General features: G+C 43.1%; 1 protein-coding gene across 1 annotated transcript in view; it reads left to right on the top strand.

The window, feature by feature from the left end:
• TRPC5 (transient receptor potential cation channel subfamily C member 5) overlaps positions 1–19,966 on the top strand; it is a 194,884-nt gene that overhangs the window by 84,083 nt on the left and 90,835 nt on the right. The window contains exon 3 of the mRNA XM_060756189.2: positions 10,591–11,112. Coding sequence (XP_060612172.2) covers positions 10,591–11,112 — 522 coding nt within the window. The remainder of the gene's footprint in view (positions 1–10,590; positions 11,113–19,966) is intronic.

Raw genomic sequence — 19,966 nt, 5'->3', positions numbered from 1 at the left:
TGGGGACCCCTCCCCCCAGCATCAACTGCCGCTCTGGGCCAGAGTGAAGAGAGAGGGGGCCAGAAGACAGTTCCACCTTGTCTCCTGTGCTCTGTTAACAATATAATATAATATAATATAATATAATATAATGTAGTATATTGTATATACATATAATATTTATAATATTATAATGTAATGCAATATAATACTAATAATAATAAAATGAGGAGTGAGGTTGAATGGGCCTTAAGAAGCATTGCTAACAACAAGGCAGCAGGAGACGACGGGATCCCAGCTGAACTGTTTAAAATCTTGAAAGATGATGCTGTCAAGGTGATGCATGCCATATGCCAGCAAATATGGAAAACACAAGAATGGCCATCAGACTGGGAAAAAAATCAACGTATATCCCCATACCAAAGAAGGGAAATGCTAAAGACTGCTCAAACTTCCGTACAGTGGCCCTTATTTCTCATGCCAGTAAGGTAATGCTCAAGATCCTGCAAGGAAGACTCCAGCAATACATGGAGAGAGAGTTGCTAGATGGACAATCTGGGTTTAGAAAAGGCAGAGGAACGAGAGACCAAATTGCCAAATTGCTGTTTTATTGACTATTCTAAAGCCTTTGACTGTATGGATCATAATAAATTGTGGCAAGTTCTTGGTGGTATGGGCATACCAGATCACCTTGTCTCTCTCCTGAGGAATCTGTATAAGGACCAAGTAGCAACAGTGAGAACTGACCATGGAACAACAGACTGGTTCAAGATTGGGAAAGGCGTATGGCAGGGTTGTATACTCTCACCTGACCTATTCAACTTGTATGCAGAACATATCATGCGAGGATGTGTGAGGCTTAAAGAATGCAAGGCTGTGGCAAAAATTGCTGGAAGAAACATTAACAACCTTAGATATGCAGATGACACCACTTTGATGGCCGAAAGCGAGGAGGAGCTGAGGAGCCTTCTAATCAAGGTGAAAGAAGAAAGCGCAAAAGCTGGGTTGCAGTTAAACATAAAAAAACAAGATTATGGCAACAAGAATGATTGACAACTGGGAAACAGAGGGAGAAAACGTGGAGGCCGTGACAGACTTTGCATTTCTAGGTGCAAAGATGACTGCAGACGCAGACTGTGGCCAGGAAATCAGGAGAAGCTTACTTCTTGGGAGGAGAGCAATGTCCAATCTCAATAAAATAGTGAAGAGTAGAGACATCACACTAGCAATGAAGATCCGCATAGTTAAAGCAATGGTATTCCCCATAGTCATCTATGGATGTGAGAGCTGGACCTTAGGGAAGGCTGAGTGAAGGAAGATAGATGTTTTTGAACTGTGGTGTTGGAGGAAAGTTCTGAGAGTGCCTTGGACCGCGAGAAGACTGGTGGAGTCTGTGGAAAATAGAATCTTGACATTTGGGAGTTGTAGGTGCTGGGATTTATAGTTCACGTACAATCACAGAGCATTCTGAACACCACCAACGATAGAATTGGGCCAAACCTCCCACACAGAACCCCCATGTGGGCCACAGCAATGCGTGGCAGGGGACGGCTAGTGCTTGAAATAAATAAATAATGATTCTGTGTTCTCACTTCACTTTCTCTTCTCCAGTCTAAACAAGCTCCCCAAGCCAACTCTCAAAGGGATTCACAGTTTCCAAACGTTTGACCATTTTATTGGCCCTTCTCTGGACACATTCCATTATTTCCATCTCCTAGAATCATAGAATCATAGAGTTGGAAGAGACCTCATGGGCCATCCAGTCTAACCCCCTGCCAAGAAGCAGGAAATTTGCATTCAAAGGACCCCCGACAGATGGCCATCCAACCTCTGTTTAAAAGCCTCCAAAGAAGGAGCCTCCACCACACTCTGGGGCAGAGAGTTCCACTGCTGAATGGCTCTCACAATCACAGTCCTCCTTGAATTGTGGTGCCCAGAAGTGGACACAGTATTCCAAGTGAGGTCTGGCCCAATCTCTGGATTGGGTTGGAATTGGGGCTTTCTTGGATCTTTAATAACTATTCCAGAGAATGTGTGTTGTCACCGTAAGTTCTCCTTCCAATGCTGGAGCTGCTGTGTTAAAAGCAGTGAAGCCGAAATGTCCATGAAGCCACGGTTGAGTGCCTTTTTGTTGTGCCCTCTCCAGTCCTACTGTGCGATCGAGGGCACTCCTCCTCTGGCGTGGATCTGTTTCATAACTAGCTCGGCTGTGTTAATAATCTACATGGCTGTAATCTCATTTCCACAGGCGAGTTTATTTAAATGCCTCTGTACTCCCAGGACTCGGATCGGATTGGTTGGTTTTGAGAGAGCAGCGTTGTACCAATTGATTATTCACGCGGTTGTTTGTAAGAAGAAGCTAAGCTTTATGTTAAATATAATTTTTTTTGCTTTGGTGCATTTTACATTGTAAAGGCCTGGGGTCTTTTTCGGAAAAGGCAAAACCTCCTTCCTTTGTGGGGATGCAATACAAATTCGGCTGGCAAATTCCCAGAGAGAGATACATTGCCTTTCAAAGCACTGATACGGCTGCATTCAAGACACACCAGCCTCGCAAGTGTTTTAGACTACCATTCCCATCATCCAAGAATACAGGGTAATTAGTTTTGTCGTCCCAAACATTTGGATTGGAGAGTATTGTTCTGACAATGCTTTTCCAAACAATTGCTGCAGTACGATGTGCTAGTAACATACCCAAATGACACTGCAATTGTTTTTCAGCGGTGTTGTCCAATTTTGAACGTTGCATGAATCTGTGTACCTCACAAAGCAGAGATAGCATGATTGCAGCCGGAGCGATAAATAGGCTTGACATCTACTGACAGTCAGTGCAGTTCCAGTGCATTTCTCAACTGCGCGGATGAACAAAGCGTGTCGAGATGAGCTCTGACGCCAGCGCTGGATGCCGTAGCTACACCTGCTCCCATTCTGCGCAGACCATTTCCCAAAGGCATACCTCACTCCTTAAACACTTGAATAGGCAGGAGGATTAAATTATAAAGAAACTAGGTCAATACGAATGGACAAATGTCTGCAGAGGGTTTTTTTTTCATCCTTTGGAAGGTCTGTCTTTCTTCATTCTTGCACTGGCATCAAAACAGTTTACAGTAGCTTCCTCTTTGAAGACATATTTTCACCGTATTTAATGCTACCCACTTCTCGTATTGGCACTTTGGCCGGATTCTCGAGGCGGTTCCATTGAAGCCAAGGAGTTTCTTGCAAAGTGGAACAATCGAATAGGGATCAAAAACATGACAGAGAGATTGCCCAGATCTAATTTGCATCACATGCACACCTCTGGATTAATTTGGAGAGCCACCTTGGCAAACTGGCATGGAAAGGAGAGTGATGTGGAAAGCAGTACATGATGCAGAGCATTCAGGAACATGATCAGCATTTTCCCAATTTGAAAATGTGGTCCAGATTTACTGCAGCCTACTCTATATAAATAAAAATGTTCGTTTGTGGGATTAACAGAACTCAAAAACCACTGGACGAATTGACACCAAATTTGGAAACAAGACACCTAACAACCCAATGTATGTCCTTCACTCAAAAAAATTGATTTTGGCATTTCGGAATTGTTGTTTCTGGGATTTATAGTTCACCTACAATCAAGGGGCATTCTGAACCCCACCAATGATGGAATTGAACCAAATTTGGCACACCGTTCTCCCATGACCAACAGTAAATACTGGAAGGGTTTGGTGGGCAGTGTTTCCAGCATTTCTGTGTTCTCAAATACTATGCTGTGTCCAGGTTGGTTCATTAGGTGCTCTGCTATGGTTGACTTCTCTGATTGGATTAGTCTGCTGTGCCTTTCATGTTCCTTAATTTGTATCTGGGTAATGCTGCTGTGTTTGGTGGTCCCTTTGTAGACTTGTCCACAACTGCATGGTGTATGGTAGACTCTTGCAGAGGTGAGAGGATCTCTCTTGTCCTTTGCTGAACGTAGCATTTGTTGGATTATCTTACAGATATGTTTGAGATACGGTAAGTTTGTTGAAGGCTTTCATGGCTGGAATCACTGGGTTGCTGTGAGTTTTCCGGGATGTCTGGCCATGTTCCAGAAGCATTCTCTCACAACGTTTCACCCACATCTATGGCAGGCATCCTCATAGCTTGTGAGGTCTATTGGAAACTAGGCAAGAGATTGAGATAATAAACAGCATGTGTTTGCAAGTCTGGGATCTGAGCAATCCCAACCTCTAAAGAAGTCTGTGCTCTGTGCTCGACTCAGAGCAGATCATGTGGTCTGCAGCCCCTCCCACAACTTCTCAGGAAAAACATAGAGCAATGAAAGCATGCTGCATATCAGAACATACAAACAATAAGTAAGCAAGCAACAGGGTGATAGATAAAGAAATTAATAGAGGAAGCTTGAATACGAAGTAGGGTTTTTTTATGAGAACAGAACCGAGCCAAGAAATAATAAACCCTTTTGGGTGCAGATGATAGAACTGTTATGCCAATTTTGAATGCCAAGCTGCCAACCTTTCTTTAGAAAAATCCACAGGGTTGTTGCTTTTCACATAAGCGCTGAATGATGACTGAGCTTTCCACAGGTTCTTGCTTAACGGCTTGCATCGAGGGAAGCGTAATGGAGGGAATAATGTCTTATTTATGCTCCTCTTGTTGAAAATAACCTGGGAGGAGTTTTAGGCGAGCCGTCGAGGACAAGAATAGGCTCCTCTGTTTCTGTTAGAAAAAACCTAAAATAGAAAAAGAGCAGACCCAAATTGAGCATGTAAACTGTCAGAGTTGCAAGATCTCAACTCTGGGAAGGACTGAGAGTCTATAATAGTTACCGGCATTGCTTTGTCAGCTGAGGTGATATTGACAACTAGCCGTCCCCTGCTACGTGTTGCTGTGGCCCAATCTGTGTATATGTGTGTATATGTGTGTTTGGGTGTATATATATGTGTGTGTATGTGTTTGTTTGTGCGTATGTGTGTGTGTGGTTTAGAATCATAGAATCATAGAATCAAAGAGTTGGAAGAGACCTCATGGGCCATCCGGTCCAACCCCCTGCCAAGAAGCAGGAACGTCGCATTCAAATAACCCCCGACAGATGGCCATCCAGCCTCTGTTTAAAAGCTTCCAAAGAAGGAGCCTCCACCACACTCCGGGGCAGAGAGTTCCACTGCTGAATGGCTCTCACAGTCAGGAAGTTCTTCCTCATGTTCAGATGGAATCTCCTCTCTTGTAGTTTGAAGCCATTGTTCCATTGCATCCTAGTCTCCAGGGAAGCAGAAAACAAGCTTGCTCCCTCCTCCTCCCTGTGGCTTCCTCTCACATATTTATACATGGCTATCATATCCCCTCTCAGCCTTCTCTTCTTCAGGCTAAACATGGCCAGCTCCTTAAGCCGCTCCTCATAGGGCTTGTTCTCCAGACCTTTTACGCATGTGTTGTAATGTAATTTTTGTTTTTTGGCTTTTCAAGTCCCTTCTGTTGTGTTTTTCAGAATGATGGTCACTCATTGGCCTGATAGGTGTATTGTGTCCAAATTTGGTGTCAATTCATCCAGTGGTTTTTGAGTTATGTTAATCCCGCAAACGAACATTACATTTTTATTTATATAGATGAGATCTCCTAAAAGTCCAATTGATCACTAGACTGGTGGAAAAATTGCAAAATGCTGATTTAGGATGTAAGCCAGTGCTAGACAAAGATGCTAAATATTCTCCACCCCACAAGAAGTGCCATCCTAGAAATATTTGTGGGGACATTCCTATAGTGCAGCATTGCTCAACCTGAGGGTCGGGACCACTTGGGGGGGGGGGGGTTGTGAGGGAATTCCAGAGGGGTCACCAAAGACCATCAGAAAATATATATTTCTGATGGTTTTAGGAACCTCTTTGGCAGAGAAGGCTGAAGATCTCTCCACCTGTCCTTCTCTTCCTTTTTGGAAACAGACAACAAATCCTCCAACCAAAAGACCTCCTCTGCTCTGATTGGCCAGCCTCTCAGCTGAGGGGAGGGCTGTTTCTGAGACTCCAAGCAGGGAGGGGAGAGCAGGTGTGATCACCATGCTGCACATGCACACCATGGCAGCATGTGTGGGCGAGGGAGAGCATGTGAAGCAGGAGGAAGGCTTGTGCTAGTGAGTCCCTTCAAGTCATGGGGGTTCTGCATGGGAAGTTTGACCCAATTCTATCATTAATGGGTTTCAGAATGCTCTTTGATTGTAAGTGAACTATAAATCCCAACAACTACAACTCTTAAATGTCAAGGTCTATTTTCCCCAAACTCCACCGGTGTTCACATTTGGAGTATTGAGTATTCATGCCAAGTTTGGTCCATATCCATCATTGTTTGAGTCCACAGTGCTCTCTGGATGTAGGTGAACTACAACTCCAAAATTCAAGGTCAATGCCCACCAAACCTTTCTAGTATTTCCTGTTGGTGTGGCAAGTTTGGTTCAATTCCATCATTGGAGGAGCTCAGAGTGCTCTTTGATTGTAGGTGAACTATAAATCCCAGCAACTACAACTCCCAAATGACAAAATTGATCCTCCCCAACCCCACTAGTATTCAAATTTGGGTATATCAGGTATTTGTGCCACATTCGGTCCAGTGAATGCAAGTACATTCTGTATATCAGATATTTATATTACAATTTATAACAGTAGCAAAATTACACTTATGAAATAGCAACAAAAATAATGTTATGGTTGGGGATCACCATGACATGAGGACTGTATTAAGGGGGCATTAAGAAGATTGAGAAACACTTGTTTGGGTTGAGTTGGTTGATGTTTTTAACTTGGCGAACTCTGTTTTATATGTGTTTTATAACTTATTTATTATGCATGTTGTTTTTAAAATGTTATTTATTGTGTAGTATTGAATTTTTGCTGTCGTTAGCCGTTCTGAGTCCCTTTGCGGAGGTAGAGAAGAACAGGATATTAAAGTTCTAAATAAATAAAGAAACACCACACTATACCATTATGGCAATATAATTCCACTTTAATGGCCATGGAAACATCCAATAGGATCCTGGGATTTGCAGTCTATAGAGGCACTAGAGCTGTCCAGCTCAGACCTCTTAGAGCAGGGACTCTTTCATATAGACAATTATTTATTTTATTTATTTCCAGTATTTCTACCCCATCTCTTCTCTACCCCCAAAGGGGGACTCAGAACGGCTTACATTTTGGCAGCGATTCGATGCCGCTACATATTACTTACTTACTTAGGCAATCCCTCGTAGTCCGAGGATGATGATCCTCCAAGGTCAGTGTTCTGGCGGTGGATCCGTAGGTGACTGTGGAGCCCTATTCTTGATCTACATCTTCTCCCGCAGTGAGGGCATTGGTTTTCGGTTGAAAGACGGTCCCCATCGGGGTTGGCTTGACGTGCCTTCCTCTTGGCGCATTTCTCTCTTTCGCCCTCCATTCGTGCCTCTTCAAATTCTACAGCACTGCTGGTCACAGCTGACCTCCAGCTGGAGCGCTCAAGGGCCAGGGCTTCCCAGTTCTCAGTGTCTATGCCAGAGTTTTTTTCCATTTTTTATTTAATTTTATTTAAGAAAACATACATTTGCAAGTGTTTGTTGCATACAGTGCAATACTCGCCATCTATTAATGTTCTATAATCTTTTATCTCATAGTATATTTCTATTAAGGGCTCACAGTCTAAATATTACATAAAAAGATATCATAGATTCTTACTTTGCATCCACTTCTTCCTGGCTTTGAGCCCATCTTTCAATCTCTTTTCCTGTCCACCAACATTCTGTTTTCTGTTCTTGAGTTCAGAATAGAGTAACTGCTTTCGGTGATCGGGCATCCAGACAATGTGGCCGGTCCAGCGGAGTCGATGGCGGAGGACCATCACTTCAATGCTGGTGGTCTTTGCTTCTTCCACCATGCTGACATTTGTCTGCTTGTCTTCCCAAGAGATTTGCAGGATTTTTTGGAGGCAGCGCTGATGGAATCATTCCAGGAGTTGCATGTGACGTCTGTAGACTGTCCACGTCTCGCAAGTGTATAGCAAGGTTGGGAGGACAATAGCTTTATAAATAAGCACCTTGGTATCCCTACAGATGTCCTGGTCCTCAAACACTCTCTGCTTCATTTGGAAAAATGCTGCACTTGCAGAGCTCAGGCTACATATAAACAATTACAATAATACAACAACCATTAAAATATTTAAATCATTAATTAAAAACAGTACATAAAGGATTAATTAAAACTATAAACAGTATCATCAGTTGTTATAGCACTTTGATACCAGTTTAACTCTCACGGTGGAATGCTGAAGTCTGCAAATTAAATCATTCTGTATTGTATTGGTCAACAAATGCTAGTAACTCATTACATCCTTCTTAAATTGAAGCCATGTGGTGTTAGGGTCTTCAATATGAAATCTTGATTTAGAATAAAGTAGACATATATGACTTATAAATCACTTTCTTTATCTACTTTCCTGGGGATTCGGTGCCCTTAACTTCAGCGAATGTGGAGGGCTGACTGTACCTACAGATTGACAGAAGTGCTGTTTAATTGTGCTACCACGGAGGCCTTTTGAGAATGCTTGCCATGAAGTGCTTTTGACAGTCGCAAGGCAAGTGTGCGCAGCGTTCACCTGCCATTAGTCATGCTCGGCGGAGACGCTGGTTCAGTTGGAGAGGTCACATGAAGTGCTGAGTGCTTGGAGAGCTGGCCTTTCCAAAGCATTTCCAAACAGAATGGTTTGGGAAGCGCCACGTTTTGGCGTCCTCCGAGCACCAGATGCCAGTAATAAGCCACAACAGGGGGGTGCATTAACCTCAGCCATAGCTGAGAAGTACACTGATAACTTAATCGCACACAACTGTGGCACTGGCAGCTTTTAGGTTGTTTACTTGTCGTTTTCTCAAAAGTGTTTTCTTTTCCTCCATGGCTGCTTTAAAGTGGAGGTGTTCAAGCAATGATGCCTTATTTTTACTAATAGTTTCAATTTAGCACACCGAAAGCAATGGAGCATAAGGGGATGTATGCTGACTTGTAATTGGTGCCAAAATCCTGCATTGGTTCCCTTACAGGTGCGTTTTTACTCTTTGGCAGTTGTGCAGCAAATGCATTAAATTCATGGACCAAAACCTTGCAACTTAAGATGGATCTACACCAGGCCTGGGCAAACTTTCTAACTTGGGGGCCACATGCTAGCACTCTCTGCTAAGAGGACTGGCTGCCCAGTGATGGAAGGAAGGAAGGGAAGAAGAAAGGAAAGAGAGAAGGAAGGAAGGACGAAAGGGAGGAAGGCAAGAATGGAAGGAGAAAGAGGGAAGGAAGGAAACAGAAAAGGAGAGGAAGGACAGAAGGGTGAAAGGGTGGAAGGAAGGGAAGGAGGAAGGAAAAAGAGGAAGGATGGATAGAAGGAAGGATGGAAGGAAGGAAGGAAAGGATAAAGGAAATGGGAAGGAAGGAGAAAGAGGGATAGAGGGAAGGAGGGAGGAAAGAGGGAAGGAAGGAAAGACAAAAGGGAAGGGCAGAAGGGTGAAAGGGTGGAAGGAAAGGATGGAAGGAAGGGAAGAAGGAAGGAAAAAGAGGAAGGATGGAAGGAAGGATAAAAGAAAGAGGGAAAGAAGGAAGGAGAAAGAGGGAGAGAGGGAGGAAAGAGGGAAGGAAGGATGAAAGGGTGGAAGGGAAGGATAGAAGGAGCAAGAGGAAGGGAAGGAGGAAGGAAGGAAATAGAGGAAGTATGGAAGGAAGGGAAGGACAAAGGAAAGAGAGAAGGAAGGGAAGACAAAAGGGAAGGAAGAAGGGAGAAAGAAAGGGAGAAAGGAAGGGAATGAAGGATTAAAAAGTGAACGGGAAGAATGGAAGGAGAAAGAGGGAAGGGAGGGAAGAAGGGAAGGAGGAAGGAAAGAGACAAAGGAAAAAAAGACAAAAGGGAGGGAGGGAAGGACGAAAGGGTGGAAGTGAAGGATGGATGGTTAAAAGGAAGGAAGGGAAAGAGGAAAGAGAAGGAAGGAAGGAAGGAAGGAAGGAAGGAAGGAAGGAGGAAAGGGTGAAAGGGAATTGAGAGACAGAGAAAGAGGGAGGGGAGGGGAAAAGAGAGAAGGAAAGACAAAAGGGAAGGAAGGAAGGAAGGAAGGAAGGAAGGAAGGAAGGGAGGAAGGAAGGAAGGAAGGAGGAAGGAGGAAGGATGAAAGGGTGAAAGGACAAGAAGGAGGGAGGTAGAAAGAGGGAGGTAAGAAAGAGAGGAAGGGAAGGAAGAAGGAAGGAAAGAGGAAAGAAAGAGGAAGGAAGGAACTAAGGAAGGATGGATGAAAGGGTGGAAGGGATGGAGAAAGAGGGAGGGAAGGAGGAAGGAAAGAGAGAAGGAAGGAAGGAAAGGATGTTGAGAGAGAGAAGGGCCTAAAAAAAGAACCCAAGGGGTCACATCCCATGCCCAAACTGATGGTTTTCCATAGGCCATAGTTTGGGCACATGGGCACAAACTGGTATGTATAGAATGATGTGTTGACATAGTCCAGAGCTATGTGTTGCGATACATTAATGTGTCAGCTGTATTATGTAAATATAACAAGAAATATCTGACATAGGCTCTTGGTGGGGTCCAATCACCACAGCTTTATTATTATTATAAGATACATTTTAACCGTCTGCTTTTGTGCAGGTCCCTACGTTAATGATGGACACCCAGTTTTCAGAATTCACCCCTGACATCACCCCCATCATGCTAGCGGCTCACACCAACAACTACGAGATCATCAAGCTGCTGGTCCAGAGGCGGGTCACCATCCCGCGCCCGCACCAGATCCGATGTAACTGCGTGGAGTGTGTCTCCAGCTCCGAGGTGGACAGCCTGAGGCACTCCCGGTCGCGGCTGAACATTTACAAAGCCTTGGCCAGCCCTTCCTTGATAGCCTTGTCGAGTGAGGACCCCATCTTGACCGCCTTCCGGTTGGGTTGGGAACTGAAGGAACTCAGCAAAGTGGAGAACGAATTCAAGGCGGAGTACGAGGAGCTCTCGCAGCAATGCAAGCGGTTTGCCAAGGACCTTCTTGACCAGGCACGGAGCTCCAGAGAGCTGGAGATCATTCTGAACCACAGAGATGACCAAAGCGAAGAGTTAGACCCCCAAAAATGTCACGATTTGGCAAAGCTAAAGGTAGCAATAAAGTACCATCAGAAAGAGGTAAGACCTGTTTTCTTTATGGTAATAGTGTGATGTGTTGTTTATACCCAATACAGATAGACTAGGCATGGGCAAACTTTGGCCCTCTGGGTATTTGGACTTCAATTCCCACAATTTCTAACAGCCTCAGGCCCCTTCCTTTTCCCCCTCAGCCGCTTAAGCAGCTGAGGGGGAAAAGGAAAGGGCCTGAGGCTGTTAGGAATTGTGGGAGTTGAAGTCCAAACACCCAGAGGGCCAAAGTTTGCCCATGCCTGGGATAGACAATGTCCAAATGGCTGCTGAAAGATGGAAAAATCATTTCTAGTTTGTGGAGTTTGTTTCCAAAAGACATCAAATCCAAAAGTTTATAGGTGGCAGCACATTGTTGATTAGGAGTAAAATATTATATACAGAACTACCAAAATCAATCAGACATCGACATCCTCCCTAAAACGATATGAGGAATATGGATCTATTTCAGCATGGCTCATGGTTAGGTTGGTAGGGAATTGGCTCCCCGTTCTTCCACAAGTTGCCCATAGGTTTGAGTGCTGAATGACTTGTTTGTAATTTCATATTTATTGTTGCTCTCTTGTAAGCCATTTTAAGCAATACGACCAACTCAAGTTGTGCTGGATTTCCCTCATTCCATGCCCATCATCCCCACCTGATGGTGCTTTCCTCTGGTCCATGGGTTGGGCCATTTTGGCTGCAGAAGGACCTATTTATAATATTACTAGCCGTCCCCTGTCACACGTTGCTGGGGAAGTTTGCCCCAATTCTGTCGCTGGTGGGGTTCAGAATGCTCTTTGATTGTAGGTGAACTATAAATCCCAGTAACTACAACTCCCAAATGTCAAGGTCTATTTCCCCCAAACTCCATCTGTGTTCATATTTGGACATATGGAATATTCGTGCCAAGTTTGGTCCAGATCTATCATTGTTTGTGTCCAAGGTGCTTTCTGGATGTAGGTGAACTACAACTCCCAAACTCAAGGTCAATGCCCACCAAACCATTGTAGTGTTTTCTGTTGAGTTTCTCGGGAGTTCTGCATGCCAAGTTTGATTCAATTCCATCATTGGTAGAGTTCAGAATGCTCTTTAATTGTAGGTGAACTATAAATCCCCACAACTACAACTCCCAAATAACAAAATCAGGGGTTTTTTTTTGAGTGATGGTCACTCCTTGGGTTAGTAGGTGTCTTGTGGCCAAATTTGGCAGCAATTTGTCCAGTGTTTTTTGAATTGTGTTAATCCCACAAACGAACATTACATTTTTATTTATATAGATAATGTAATACAATATACTACTACTACTACTAATAATAATATGATATTATAATTATATATTTTATATTACATGTAATATTACTAATAATATTATGATATAATGGTTTAGTACAATATAGTAATATATAATACTGGTACTGGTATTGTACTATGCTAATAATATAATATATTGCATGTGTGTGTGTGTGTGTGTGTGTATATATATATATATATTAGGCCTGGGTAACAACGGAAAAATTTGTTTCTAAAATCGATTCGTTTTTTGGGTTTTTTTTGCGTTTCGATATTTAAAAGAATTCTGAAATTTTCCTTAAAAAAAGTTCGATATTTACGAAATTTCGTAAATGGTAAAAAAAAATTACAAAACAATAACGAAACAATAACGAATCGATTCGTTAATGGCGGCCGCGATCACGCAATACGCTAGAAAAACTTCTGAAGCTTCCCTCTCCCTCTGTTGTTGACTGTTGGTGTGATATTATAATTTTTTTCACTAATTAAACAAAAAACAACTATAAAACTTGCCCCAGACATGCGGAAATAATAACGAAACGACCTCAAACCAATAACGAAACGAATACATAACAAAATACGAAGCATTTACGAAACGAATTGAAAAATTCATTTCGTTTTTAAGTCGCTCCAGAATGGTTCGTTATCGCTTCGTTAACAAAAAAATAACGAATTTTTAACGAATTACGAATTACTGAAACGAAACCGCCCAGCCCTAATATATATATATATATATATATATATATATATATATATATATATATATATTGTAAGTCACTCTGGGTCCCTTTCAGGTTAAGAAGGGCGGCATATAAATGTCGTAAATAAATAAATACTGTTAGGAAATGAATGTGCTGTTTGTCAGTGGAGTGAAGGCTGTGGGCCCGTCCAGACAGTACCTTTTTCCCAGGAGCTTCCACAGCAAAAAGGAGGGTGGCCGGACACCGTTCTCTGTAAACACGGAAGGCAAAAACCAGGAGATTTCCAGGTGCAGGAATATCGCAGTTTTGAGCTAATATCCATATCTTCAAATGTCTTTATTTCCCTGCAATTGGAAATCACAGGAGTTTTTAATCTAGGTGTGTTCCTGGGTTTTAGATGTTTGCTCCTGATTGGTCAGTTCCCAAAAAGGTGACACTTGAGTAGAAGGCAAAAAATTTGTTTGTGTGGCAGAAACTTCGCAAAATATGTAAACATGTAGCAGGTACAGTTTCTCTGGCCAAGACTAAGTCTGGAACTTTTGCACTGATTCACATATCCGGACCTCTGCATACCCGTATCTTGGTGGGTTTTTTGGGGGGGAAACTGCCAAGGTAGCCATCTTGGGAGCCTCTAAATCTCGGAGCAAAGCATCAAGCCTGGACAATAGAGGCAGAATTCCCAGGACCAACAGGTCTGTATGTGGGCCTATCTTGAAATCCTGGGATTTTTTGCCCCTGTTTAAAACCCGTGATTTAGTGCTGTCTGGAAGTGCCCTATGTGTCTCTGTTGTAATGAAATTCAGCTTGAACAGAACTGACAATTGTATCCTTCCAAAAAGAGATGCTGGTGAGAAAACATTGGGTTTTTCTTCCCATTCCTGCTCCCAGACTCTTCTCAGAAGTGTATCTTTGAGTACTGGAAAGGAATGCTCAGTGAAATACAATTATTTTCCCCTTCTTTTGAACAATATGTGTGTGTGTGTGTGTGTGTATCCATATATATGTGTGTGTAGTTACACCCATGGTTTCTTTTTGTTTCCAGTGCAAAACTTGCCAGTTTAGGGGAAATTAATATGGCACACAGCAGGTGGGGAAATGTCATTAACACAAATTAATAGGAAGGGGGTGTAGGGATGCATGAATCCATTGGTTTTGAATTCCTTCATATTAATTTTTTTATAAATCCTAAGGCTTTTTTTATTTTTATTTTCTTATGTCTCTCTATTAATTATGTTGAGAAAATGTGATTGGCAATGGAGTGCAGAAAGCCCAGGTTCACGCTTGCACTTTTGCAAGAGACTCTGTTGCATTCAGCCAGGCATTTCCTTTTCTACTCAATACCTATCATATCTATCATTGGCTTTCTATTGTCCCCAGCTGCGTTTCAATCAACAAGGTTCTGCAATGACTATGTTTAGCATTTTGAAAATATTAGAGGTGGACATTCTCTGACTTGGTTTCCCTCTGTTTTGTATTTCTACAAATTTGGGGTTCTCTCATCTCTGTGATATGTTCATAGGTGGTATCCCTTGTCAATATAGACAATCACCTGTAAGTGAGAATGAAATAAAGAGTCCCCGAAGCACAAAATGCTGATATTGCCTTAGGAACTATTGGGAGATAGAGGATGCAGATGCTTGTCCAGCATGGGTCACTGGAAAAAGACATTTGTAGGTGGCTGTCTGTTCATTGGGGCTGCTGTGGCAAAGCCAGTTAAACTGCTGAGCTGCAGATCTAGCTGACCAGAAGGTTGGTAGTTCAAATTCATGAGATAGGGTGAGCTCCGGTTGTTAGCCCCAGCTTCTGCCAACTTAGCAATTCGAAAACATGCAAATGTGAGTAGATCAATCAGTACCGCTCTGGTGGGAAGGTAATGGTGCTCCATGCAGTCATGCTGGCCACATGACCTAGGAGGTGTCTACGGGCAATGCCGGCTCTTTGGCTTAGAAATGGAGATGGGCATCATCATTGTCTAGTTGGACTCGAGGGGGAAACCTTTACCTTTATCAATTCATTGCCTGACTCCCAGCAATGGAAAAATTGTTGGGTTTTTCTCAAATAAAAAAGGAAGGAAGGAAGGAAAGAAGGAGGGAGGGGAGAGAGAGAGAGAGAGAAGGAAAGAGAAGAAGAAAAATGAAAAAACAAAGGAAGAGAGGGGAGAGGGAAGAAGATAGGCAATGTGAAGGAAAACAGAAAGGAAAGGGAAAAAAGAGAGGGAGGGAGAGAAGACCAAAGAAAGGAGGGGAATGAGAAGGAAAGAGAAGAGAGAAAAAAGGATAGAAAAAGAAGAGAAAGAGAAGAAAGGAAGACAGGAAGGAAGGAGAGGAGGAAAGGAGAAAAAGTGAGGGAGGGAGCAGAGAAGGGAAGAAATAGAAAATGAAGGAGGGAGAGAAGAAAGAATAATAATAATTACAACTTGTTCTTTCTCCTCGAAGGGGCTCAGGGCACTTTCCAAAGTATAACAAAAATGGCAGACATTAATTGCCAAACAACCAAACAACAATCAAGATGAAACATGAAAAAAATAAACTCAATATAACTTATAAACAACCAAAATTAACCCAAGAATAAACTAAATAACATGAGATATCACAAAGAGGGGAGCCCCCAGTGGCTCAGTGGGTTAAACCACTGAACTACTGAACTTGTTGACCGAAAGGTTGCAGGTTCGAATCTGTGGAGCGGCATGAGCTTCCGCTGTCAGCCCCAGCTTCTGCCAACCTAGCAGTTCAAAAACATTGAAATGTGAGTAGATCAACAGGTACCACTCTAGTGGGAAAGTAACGGCGCTCCATACAGTCGTGCTGGAGGTGTCTACGGATAGCGCCGGCTTTTCGGCTTAGAAATGGAGATGAGCACCAACCCCCAGAGTCGGATTAAATGTCAGGGGAAAACCTTTACCTTTACCTAACCCTGTCGTAACCTACGGATGTGAGAGCTGGACCTTAGGGAAGGCTGAGCGAAGGAAGATAGATGCTTTTGAGCTGTGGTGTTGGAGGAAAGTCCTGAGAGTGCCTTGGACTGCGAGAAGATCCAACCAGTCCATCCTCCAGGAAATAAAGCCCGACTGCTCACTGGAGGGAAGGATACTAGAGACAAAGTTGAAGTACTTTGGCCACATCATGAGGAGACAGCAAAGCCTAGAGAAGACAATTATGCTGGGGAAGGTGGAAGGTAAAAGGAAGAGGGGCCGACCAAAGGCAAGATGGATGGATGGCATCCTTGAAGTGACTGGACTGACCTTGAAGGAGCTGGGGGTGGTGACGGCCGACAGGGAGCTCTGGCGTGGGCTGGTCCATGAGGTCACGAAGAGTCGGAGACAACTGAATGAATGAACAACAACAACAACACAAAGAGGAAGGAGAGGAAGGGAAGAGAATGAAAAGGATTGGAGGAAGGGAAAAGAAGGAAACGAAGAGGAGAGCATAAGAAAAGGAAGAGGGCAGGGGAGAAGGAGGAAAGACAAGGAAGAGGGAAAAGGAACAAAAGAGGAAAGGAAAAGGGGAGAAGGGAAGAGAGGGAGGGAGATAGGGAGGAAGGAAGGAGATAAGGCGTTGGAGGAAGGGTGCGAAGGGATGGGAAGAAAAAGGAAGAAGGAAAGGAAGGAAAAGAAAAGGGGGAAGGAAGGGATGATGTGAGGAAAAATGAATGGGTTTGAAATATAGATGGAGACAATATACACAGTGGGGTTGCCTTTGATTCCACATACTCCCATTCCTCATGAGCTGGGGATACTTTTAAAAGGTCTTTAGAAAAGGGAAAGAGATTGGGCTCAAGTGCTCCTTGGAGATTCTCCCGGTTCCTGCTTGGTCTCTTGTGGATGCCGTCCATCCAGCCTCTTGACAGATTCAAAGTGCTGCCTGCTTTCCCTGGCAGAGCCGGAGAGACTGTCCATATACTGTTAGACAATCGATTGCTCTCTGGTGGCTTTTCTCCACTGCGGGGGAAGAACAAAATAGCTCAAGTCTTTTCTCTTTGCCTCTTGAAACTATTTTTCTGTGTGGGAAAAACATAACCTCAGTGAATTCACGTCCACAGAGAACTAACCAGAGATCATCATAAGAAAGGAAAATAAATAGTTTCATGGGATATTTGCCTCCTGCCTTCACAGTGTGGAGGTCTTAGGACCCTGGATGCATCTACGCCAGGCATGGGCAAACTTCCAGATGTTTTGGACTTCAACTTCACAATTCATAACAGCTGGTAGGCTGGGTTGTTGTAGGTTTTTTAGGGCTATATGGCCATGTTCTAGAGGCATTCTCTCCTGACGTTTCGCCTGCATCTATGGCAAGCATCCTCAGCTGGTAGGCTGTTAGGAATTGTGGGAGTTGAAGTCCAAAACACCTGGAAGGCCAAAGTTTGCCCATGCCTGATCTACACTGTCGAGTTAATATGGTTTGACATCACTGAAACAGTCCTGGCTCAATGCTTTGGAATTGGGAGAGTTGTAGTTTGCTGGGAAATGATCACTCTTTGGCAGAGAAGGCTGATGTCCTTGAAAACAACAATTCCTAGGATTCCATAGCATTGAGCCATGGCAAAGTGGGGTCAAACTGGTTTAATTATTGTTTCCATTTGATGTTTGATGTTTTGTCTTATGTCTGTTATAACAGGCTGTGCTTTTTAATTTAGTTTGTTGAGTTATAATTCGTATTTATATGTTGGGTTGTATAAATTTTGTTAATTTGGATGTATTGTTGTTGTATTCAGGCACTGAATGTTTGCCTTTTATGTCTGGAATCTGCTGAGTCCCTATGGGGAGATAGAGCAGATTATTATTATTACTATTATTATTACTAGCCGTCCCCAGCCACGCGTTGCTGTGGCCCACATGGGGGTTCTGTGTGGGAGATTTGGTGCAGTTCTATCATTGGTGGGGTTCAGAATGCTCTGTGATTGTAAGTGAACTATAAATCCCAGCAACTACAACTCCCAAATGTCAAGATTCTATTTTCCCCAAACTCCACCACATTTGGGCATATTGAGTATTTGTGAAGAGTTTGGTCCAGATCCATCATTGTTTGAGTCCACAGTGATCTCTGGATGTAGGTGAACTACAACTCCAAAACCAAAGGACACTGCCCACCAAATCCTTCCAGTATTTTCTGTTGGTCATGGGAGAACTGTGTGCCAAGTTTGGATCAATTCCATCGTTGGTGGGGTTCGGAATGCTCTTTAATTGTTGGTGAACTATAAATCCCAGCAACTACAACTCCCAAATGACAAAATCAATTTTTTTTGAGTGAAGGACATACATTGGGTTGTTAGGTGTCTTGTGTCCAAATTTGGTGTCAATTTGTCCAGTGGTTTTTGAGTTCTGTTAATCCCACAAACGAACATTACATTTTTATTTATATAGATATTTATTTGAAATACAACAAGATGAGTCCACAGCAGACACTCTGCTGGCTGTTGTATTGGTTCACAGGTCGGACACTTCCCAAGTGTCTAGGACTGTGTGATGTATTGGCGAATAATGCGTGCAGATCCCAGTAAGGCAGCCTTTTGCAGCTGGCAGATGGTAATCCTATCAGTGTCGATTGTGTTTAAGTGCAGGCCAAGGTCTTTAGGCACTGCACCCAGTGTGCCGATCACCACTGGGACCACCTTGACTGACTTGTGCCAGAGTCTTTGTAGTTCGATCTTTAAATCCTCATATCGTGTCAGCTTTTGCAGTTGTTTCTCTTCAATCCTGCTGTCACCTGGGATTGCAACGTTGACAATCCATACTTTGTTTTTTAATACGATTATTATTATTATTATTAATTCTACAGTATAGATGCCCTCAAACAAAAGGGTCTCCTCCAAAGATTGTGGGTAAGCAGATACGATCTTTCAGATGGGGAGATACATAGGGAGATATCATCTCTCGGTTCAAGTTATATAGGTTTTTATGGGTTATAACAGGCATGGACAAACTTCGGCCCTCCAGGTGTTTTGGACTTCAACTCCCACAATTCCTAACAGCCTCAGGCCCTTTCCGTGTCCTCCTCAGCCTGAGGTGTCTGGAGGGAGGGCCAAAATTTGCCCATGCCTGCCTTAGAGAAATCTTCCTTGCACTCTGCAAAGGCAACAGAGCCTAACATTGGTTATGGGCCCAGCATTCAACTTAAGCAGCTGAGGGGGGAAAGGAAGGGGCCTGAGGCTGTTAGGAATTGTGGGAGTTGAAGTCCTAAACACTGGAGTGCCCAAGTTTGCCAATGCCTGAGTTATAAGCATCACTTTTCATTCATATATGGCTATCAAGAGGATCCTAGAAGATGCTGCATTCATTCCGCCCATCAAAAAAGTGTAAAAGAACTCATAGATACACAAAAGAGCTCATTTTACTCTTTTGGCTAAGTGATAGATTTTTAAGGAGTGTATCTATTGGAGAAATCGATCATCATCTTCCACTGCGTGAACAAGTGATGGAGCTCAACCTGAGAGTCCCTACTGTGTCGGCACAGCATTATTTTTATACACACCATGCATGAATGTATTGCAAACAATTATGTTCCTCCTCTCGCCCCCCGTCTTCTAAATAATTCATCCAATGCCCTCAGTATATTTGAAATTCACGGTATGCACACATTCTACACCGGAAACCATTCCCATTGCCAGAAAGGTTGGAATGAAACCCAAGACCCTTTTTTCTCATTTGGAACCTGAACGTTTGCAAACAGTCTTTTGCAGGAAAACACTGTAGGACACGTTGCAGTGTTTTCTATTCAATTAACTCTCTGCAGCTTGCTTTAGAAAGGTGATTTTGCCTTTTGGGGCCAAGAAAGTGTGAAAACATTATGAATAAATCAGGGCTGGAATTCAACGTGGCATTTTGTGGGCGGATTCATATGTGCCGGAAACAGGATGGAGTAGTTTTGTGACATCTG

Source organism: Anolis sagrei, chromosome 10, assembly GCF_037176765.1.
Source record: "Anolis sagrei isolate rAnoSag1 chromosome 10, rAnoSag1.mat, whole genome shotgun sequence".
NCBI classification, from domain to species: Eukaryota; Metazoa; Chordata; class Lepidosauria; order Squamata; family Dactyloidae; genus Anolis; species Anolis sagrei.
This window is presented reverse-complemented; position numbering and strand designations above follow the sequence as displayed.